Source organism: Sceloporus occidentalis, unplaced genomic scaffold (genome assembly GCF_023333645.1).
Source record: "Sceloporus occidentalis isolate IW3139 unplaced genomic scaffold, rSceOcc1.0.p SCAF_2, whole genome shotgun sequence".
Classification (NCBI taxonomy): Eukaryota; Metazoa; Chordata; class Lepidosauria; order Squamata; family Phrynosomatidae; genus Sceloporus; species Sceloporus occidentalis.
Genome location: NW_028316982.1, coordinates 63,261,216 through 63,269,477, shown reverse-complemented (window position 1 = coordinate 63,269,477; position 8,262 = coordinate 63,261,216). Strand labels below are relative to the sequence as shown.

At 40.9% G+C, this 8,262-nt stretch overlaps 1 protein-coding gene across 5 annotated transcripts in view; it reads left to right on the top strand.

The window, feature by feature from the left end:
- The first annotated feature begins 716 nt into the window (after nucleotides 1–716).
- The window catches only part of LOC149318470 (cytosolic purine 5'-nucleotidase), a 97,667-nt gene continuing 90,121 nt past the window's right edge, over nucleotides 717–8,262 (top strand). For 2 of the 5 annotated variants that reach the window (XM_089509779.1, XM_089509782.1), the window contains exons 1-2: nucleotides 717–782; nucleotides 3,461–3,510. Coding sequence is in view for 1 of the 5 variants with exons in the window: in XM_089509785.1 (XP_089365911.1) it covers nucleotides 3,509–3,510 (2 nt within the window). In the remaining 4 variants the exon portion in view is untranslated. The remainder of the gene's footprint in view (nucleotides 783–3,460; nucleotides 3,511–8,262) is intronic. The other 3 variants (XM_089509781.1, XM_089509785.1, XM_089509783.1) reach the window with 3 other exon arrangements.

Here is an 8,262-nt window from a genome sequence, read left to right as displayed (position 1 = left end):
AACTATTATTATGATGATGGTGCCACGACTTCTTTTCACCCACTTAGGTCCAAAACACACTGCAGAAACAATCCAGTTTGAGACCGCTTTAATTGCCCTGGCTCCTTGCTAGGGAAATTTGGGAACTGTAGTTTTGTGAGACATTTAGCCTTCTGTCTGGGACTACAACAAACTACAATTCCCAGGATTCCCTAGCACTGAGCCAGGGCAGTTAAAGCGGTCTCAAACTGGATTATTTCTGCAGTGTGTTTTGGACTTTAGTCTTCAAAGTGCTACAAATCCCCCTTGCGCAGCCACAAAGGTCCAAAACCACATTATTATTAACCTTTATTTATAAAGCGCTGTAAATTTACACAGCGCTGTACATACAATCTTTTTAATTAGACGCTTCCCTGACAGTTTGAGGCCTGTTTTAACTGCCCTGGCTCAGTCCTAGGGAATCCTGGGAACTGTAGTTTTGTGAGACATTGAGCCTTCTCTGTCAGAGAGAGAGAGAGGGCTCTGGCGCCACAACAAACTACAATTCCCATGATTCCCTAGCAGCGATGCAGGGCAGTTAAAATGGTCTCAGTCTGGGATTACTCCTGCAGTGTGTTTTGGTTGGGCCCTAATGGCTGGGTTTGCGTCTTCGTCTCAGGGAAGCACCTTCTCTTCGCTCCCTAAAATGGCGGAGGGGGAGGCGCTGTGTTGCGCATGCGTGGCGCGCGTATATGTGTGTCTGGCGCTGCGGCAGCCCAGTTGGACGGTTTCTTTGGAGGCGGCAGCGCGAGGGCAGCGGAGAGGTGAGTGAGCGAGTGGGGGCCAGAGGAGGCCGGCGAGGGGACGCTTAACGGCCGTCTCTCTGCGGCTCGCGCCTCGCGCATGCGCATTTGGTGCAGGGGGGGTGAGGTGGGGGCGCCTGTGAGGAAAGAGACTAAATAATGGAAGTGGAGCTGACTGACAGGAAGTCAGTGGGAGCTCCAAAACACACTGCAGGGATAACCCAGTTTGGAACCGTTTTAACTGCCCTGGTGGCTCAAGGCTATGGAATTCTGGGAGTTGGAGTTTGTAGGGCCCCACAACAAACTCCAACTCCCAGAATTCCATAGCCTTGAGCCACCAGGGCAGTTAAAACGGTTCCAAACCGGTTTATCTCTCCAGTGTGGATGCAGCCCTAGTTTCCAAAGTCCAAAGCTCAAACCACTGCCCCCATCTCAGCCTTTAGCCTGAGTTAAATAATAAACAAGCAAACAAACAAATAAGTGCCTCTCTCCCCAAAAAGAGACAATACTTGAATTAAAAAAGGATTTTCTTGCACACATTGGACCCACCCCTCCTTCCAAAATTGGTACTAGGGTCTTCGCCAACACCTCCATAGATCAGCATTAATAATAATAATAGTAATAATAATGTTTATTTATATTTCTCGCCTCCGAAGATTGAGGCAGGATTACGACAATAAAGTAATACAAGATGATGCAAATACTTATACAGTCAATGAAACATTAATATAGAATTTATCAATTCCTATCAGCTCTCTAAAATCAATTTGTCCGTAGTCGGTGATCATAGTCGAGAGTGGAATATTGTCATATTAACTTCATCCTTTTTTTAAATGTAGCTGGATTATATTTATAACTCCATCCAGTTTCAGGTTAATGGTACAACACTGGAGACCTTTTAATTCAACAACAACAACAACAACAATAATAATAATATTTTTATATGCCACCTCTCCTGCAGGATTGAGACGGCTTACAATATCAATAAAATACAATGTACAACATATATTAAAACACATTCTATTACTTCCCTCCCCCCCAAACTATACTATAGTAAAATGTCATAAACCATTAAAACAGTTACAATAATAAAATAATAATAAAATATTTATTTATATCCCGTCTTTCCCTTTCGAGGATCTAGGCGGGTAACAACAGTCCAATATAACAATTTAAAAACAGTTAAGAGTTCAGATTTAATTAATTTTTTTCCCCACTTGGGAAAAGTTGCTTTGCTGAGGGAGAATATTCTGCATGTATGAAGCCAAGGTTTTCCTTAGTGATTGATAGGAGAAATAACTTGCCTTCAGAGGGCAGATCTTGAGATGAGAATTGATCCTGGCAATCATAATTTCAGTTCCAGTTGAAGTGATCTGATTTGGGGGGATATTCTTCCCTTAGATCAGTGGTCCCCAAACTGGGCTCTTTAAGGGGCTTTGGACTTCAGATCCCAGAATCCCAGACAATTGGCCGATATGGCTGAGGCTTCTGGGAGCTGAAGTCCAAAATCTCTTGAAGAGCACAGTTTGGGGACCGCTGCTCAAGATTTTACAAGTACTGGCCCAAGGCATCTTTCTACATTAAAAAGACCCTAATTACAGTGATGTATTCAAATCTTTCACTCCAAGGTCCAAAACCTATTGCAGAAATAATCCAGTTAACTGCCCTGGCTCAGTGCTAGGAAATTCTGGGAACTGTAGTTTTGTGAGACCTTTAGTCTTCTTTGTCAGAGAACTCTGGGACTACAATAAACTACAATTCCTAGGATTCCCTAGCACTGAGCCAGGGCAGTCAAACTGGATTATTTCTGCAGTGTGTTTTGGATCCAAGTCTCCATCTTCAAGTTTCAAGTCCTTGCAAGATACTTTCAAGTCAAGTCTTAAGTCTGGGAACCAACTTTAATTTTTAAAAAAGCTGCAGGTGGTGAGTGCGAATGTGGGTGTGGTGGAGTTTCAATAACTAGAAAATAAGATGTGCACAAAGTTAGGCAGACAAAAATTAAACGAGCACAAGCAATTTATCATGATTGCATTTTAGAAAAACGAGGCCTACTTACTGAGCAGCCTGTCCCTGCTGCCCGTCGGAGGAGCCTTCTAAAGCTTTTCCTGGGAGCAGCAGGTGAGGCCTGATCCCATAGTGTGGGATGGTGGAATAACTTTTCTCGAAAGGGAACAGCAAACATGTTAGGCAATGAGCTTGAGGTGGAAGAATCCTTCTAAAGCTTTTCAAAAGCTTTACAAGCCTCCTCCAATGTGCAGCACAGACAGGCTACTGAGTAGACCTCAAGCCCATTGCTTAACACATTTGCTGCTTCTGGATGAATTTAGGCCAAAAGTTGGTCACTAAAAATATGAGTCACAAATCGAATCAAGTGTGACATTTATTGCCAAGTCAAGTCATTGAAGCAACTTGAGTTGTTAACTGACTTGAGTCTACATCACTGCCTAATTGACATTCCTGTGCTTCAAACACTTTTTAAAAAGCTTTGCAATACTCTTGGGACACACACACATACATAGAGGGAGTGCTTTGGCTGTCAATGCTTTGCAAAACTACCAACATTAAAATACGCAAACTCAAGTCAGCTAAGAATTCAAAGATACAGCCACATTTGTTCCTAGCTTTCCACCCCATCAAATGCATCTGAGGAAGTAGACTTAAATCTAGGAAAGCTCATGCTGCCAACTTCTTTCTTTCAGTCAGTCTCAAAGGTGCTACAAGAGCTCTCTACGTATCAAGTCAGCTAAATGTAAGATCTCTATTAACTTGACTGTTTTATTTTAGATGATGTTTTTAGCAGTGGTGTTAGATTTCATATTAGAGGGGTGTGTGTGTGTGTGTGTGTGTGGTTTTTTTTCCAAGTTGCCTGTTGATGACCACATGAATTTCATAGTTTTTTTATGCACATAATCCTTAGAAGTGGTTTGCCAATTCCTTCCTCTGAAATGTAATCTACAGCACCTGATATTCATTGGCAGTCTCCCATCCCATATAGGTTCTGTTAAAAATCCAGTAGCAATAGCCCTAGCTCTAAGGTTGACCAACGTTTTGGAATGATGACTGGCATTTCTTCATTCTCACTTGCATCATTAAACAACCATGAAACCTAGTGGAGAAAGAGAGGGTTGTGTTTAGAGTGAGGCAATTGCTTGGCAATATGTCAGGTACTTCAGCTAACCCTTCTACAGGAATTGGGCTGATGTTTTTTCACTATTTAAACTTAGATGGCTTTGGCAATGGATTATGCACTAGATAACTTACAGCAGAGACATAGCTGCCAAGCTGGGGTGCGGAGGAAGTGTAGGCACATGTGTTTTTCTTTCCTTAATTTTAAAAAAAATATTTGTAGTTGCAGTTCTGTTGCAACATGAAACAATTTTGCTCTGTTTATTGGCCAACTGACTAAATGTATTTCATCTGTATTTGCAGTATTAACAGAAGTTCTTAGAACTGCAAATAATTAAACTTCTCATGTACAAGCGTTTGAACTTTGGACATACCAAGAATGACATCTGGCCTTTCAGTTTTTATTTATAATCAGACAATGGTGTCTAAATGTTAGCAGTAAAAAGTACTCCTCCTCCCCCTCTTCTCCACTCTTCCTCCTTCTCATATTCCTCATCTCCTTCACCTTTCTCCTCCTCTTATCCCCCTCAGTTGCCCTCCCACTGCTTGTCCTCCTTTTCCTTTCTCCTCCTCCTCCTCCTCTTCCTCCTCCTCCCTCCTCCTCATCCCTGCCTCTTCCTCTGCCACCCCCCACGGGCTTGCCATCCACAGCTGCTCAGATCTGTAGATGGCAAGTCTGCAGATATGGAGGATGGACTGTACTTCATGGAGTAACATGTAAATAAAGCAAAACTCCTTGAACAAATCTGGCCAAGAAAACCCCAATATGGTTTTACCTTAGGGTCGCCATAAATCATAAACAACACAACAGTTGCAAAGAAGACTAGTGCATTATCCCCAATGGGATAAAGGCGCATTTAATTTTCAAAATGGGTATTATTGCATTCACCCATGGCTGGGTGAATGCAGCTCACATACAGCCCTGATGCCAGCTGGGCATATCCTGTATCTTTTTAAAAATGGAATTTTCCTGTTTTTGAAAAGGCTCAGGATAAACCTGACTGGCATCCGGGCTGCATATGGGTTACATTTGCCCCACCATGGGTAAATGTAATAACAACCATTTTGAAAACTAAATGCATCTTTATCCTGTCAGGGATAAGGCACTTTAAAGCCAGTGCGCTAAACTCCAAAGTCATGGTATCCATGAGATTGCAGTTATCTTTTTGTGATACTACTAGAAAGAAAATAGGGCGTGCTTCTCCCATCTCCCAGTCTGAGCTTACAATATTGATAGTTTTAAGTGCAATATACTTTTATATATGGAATTTCAAGGATCTGTTTATCATTCTTCGGATCCAGAAGGAATGTGAATTATGTGTTAGAGACTACTGCTACAGGACCAGGACTTCTCAAGACTTGTAGCACTTGTGGCAGATTCCAAAGTTCTATTAATCTCTGGGTGTGTGGATAGGCAGAAGGGAAGATAGTCTTCTCTTCTCAACTCTGTTCTCTATGCTTATAATGAGAGTGCTTCTGTTGCAATCCCTCACTTTGTGAATTATATAAATCCCTTTGAATCATGGAATTATGAAAGTGAATGTACCTTATTACACTAAGCACTAATATAATTAAAGCTTGCTCTGTTCAGAAATCAGGGTTTGTGCTGGAATCTTTTGATAAATAGAAAACTCAACTTGAAATAATTCCGTCTCTGGTTTTAGAATGTTATATAATGTGAAAACAGACATTGTATTCGGGTATACTAGCAGAAATGGTCTCATAATTTACAGTAAGTAAAATGCGGGCCTAATACCCTAAAAGCACCAAATCCCATCTGATCTTGGAAATTAAGCAGGGTTAGGCCTGCTTAATGGGAAACCACCATTGAAAATGCTATAGGCTGAATTTCAGAAGAAGGAACTGGCGAAATCACCTCATGAGTATTCCTTGTCTAAGAAAATCTGAAATTCATGAGGTCATAGGTTGACAGGTGATTTGAAGGCACGTAGTCGAGGGCAGTTAACAACAACAAGACATACAAGTGAGTGGCAACATGTCCATTTTGTAACGATGAAGCTAAAGAATTTATTCAGGAACCATCAAGAATGCGCATAGTACTGGTCTTTCCTGTCCAGTTATTCTTTCCTGCAAAATCTTACTTATCATAAGAATAACCATGGAAGCTTCATTTTGGGCTATTTTGGGCTTGCTTTTGTGATATGTTTACATTATGTCTAGTAATTGTTGGTCTTCTGATATAAATTGTTTAATTTTTTTTAAAAGCAGATTTGAATTAGTTACTACAAGAAGCAGTAATACGTCAAAAACATTTTAAAAAAATCTGTCGAAGCAATACCTGTCATTGTGCTAAAGAAACTAGGGCCTGTTACAGACAGCCAAAATAAAGCTGCTTCGAGTCACAGTGGAGGTATGGTGTTTCAATGATGCATGCGTCCTACGAGTCCAGAAGTCGCACCAAAGCCATGCTGCAGCCCTAAGGACTGGAGTGTGGCTTTAGTGCGGCTTCTGGACTCTTAGGACACATGCATCATTGAAACACCATACCTCCACTGTCACTCGAAGCAGCTTTATTTTGGCTGTCTGTAACAGGCCTAGGTTAAACAAAATTGCTTCTGTTGATGGAACTTCATAGCCTGAACATTGATACACATCAAAAAGTGATAGATAGGTCAAGGAATTCATACTATCAATAGAACTCTTGAACATCTGGATGACGTAATAAATTGCAAACTCATGCATGTCTTCTCTTTCTCTTGAAAGTTCTGAGTTTGCAGTTTAGCCTGACCACATAGTTTATTGTGATATCTAAACTGATGAACTTGACATTAGTACTTGACATCTAAAACCTAGCCAGAATTGGAAACCATTGTTTGAAATGGGTTTCCAGTTCTTGTTTGGAGGGATAGCTGAAAGTTTGCTGATGTAATAGCAAACTGCATGAGTACAGCTAAGCAGTTGTCTGAAGTGAAGCTGTGTGCAAGGGATGGGTTGGGTTGGGGTAGGGAGGGAAAAGCACATATTTATTCTGTTTCTGATTCAAATCATCATTTGGAGGATTATGTGAACAAAACTAAGTTTGTAGCTATTGTTCAGGCATGAGAAACTTTTTTTTCCTCTTGGGGGCCACAACAGTATGTCAAGGTACTGCAGTTTGTTGGTGGATGGGATAGGCCCACCCAAATGAGTAACATCAACCCTTCTCTTTTCCTACTAGCCCCTCTCTTTCTCTCTCTCTTGTATTTCTGCTTTTCTTTTCTTTCTGCTCAGCAAGCTGATGGGCGAGGGCAGATCAATATTGCCAGAGGTTTGAATTGATCACTGGTAGAAGATTTTCAAATCAGTTTCAGATTCTTTACTGGAAGTATGAAGTTATTATTTGTTGGAGGCCTTCCCTACTCCTTATTTTCTCTGTTTTAGATTTCCCTTACCTTTTCTTCTGAAGTCCCCCCCCCCCCCCCCATTGCATTAAATTAGACTGATAATTCTATCCACGTTTTGGGCTGTAATTTCCCTACCCAAGAAATTTACACAGCATGAAAATGAATTTACACAGCATGAAAATGGGTACATCTTTAGATTAAATTGATAACTACTGTAAATATTCATTTCAGTTTCATAGTATCAGTAAGAATAATTATCTTGATTGTGTCACTCTTTCAAAATATTGCCACTAGTTGTCAATGTACTTTCATACCTAATGGGACAGGCAAGTTGTTTTACTGCTGGGTCAAATCTGTTCACATCTGATATAGATTGATAGTGACCAGAGTACAATACACTAATTACCAGTAATTTCAACGCAAGATACTATTGCCAGCAAGTACAGGGGACCCTCTGTGGATTGGAGCCTCTTCAGCCTGCCATATCCCATATTATTCAGTGGTGATGTGTGCTTATGGATGCACACACATTGCCACCTTTGGAATAATATGGCGCCTTTTCCCCATCCATAGGGCGCCCTGCAGTTGAACTCCTGTGGATGGGAAAGGTCCACTGTATTCTAACTTCCCATCTACAAACAGCTGAAACACTGTTTAGTACATAATAACATTGTCATCTATATAGAAATGTTTTGGCAAGTAAAAAGAAGAGGCCTCTTGGTGGAACAGGAGTGCTTTAACTTTTTCAATTTCCTCATTGTCTAGAATGAATTTATGTAGATCCTCCAGGGTCATTATTTTGGTTTTTTTATGTTCAGCAATAGATATGCCTTTACACTTTCTTCTTTTACTTTACTTAGTAATTATTCCAAGTCTGCAATGTTTTCTGCTAGTAGTATGGTGTCATCTGCATATCTTAGACTGTTGATATTCCTTCCTTCCTCCTTCTTCCTTCCTTCCTCCTTCTTCCTTCCTTCCTCCTTCTTCTGAGCGTAACCCTGCTCCTTTGTATGATATTTTCTGCGCACAAG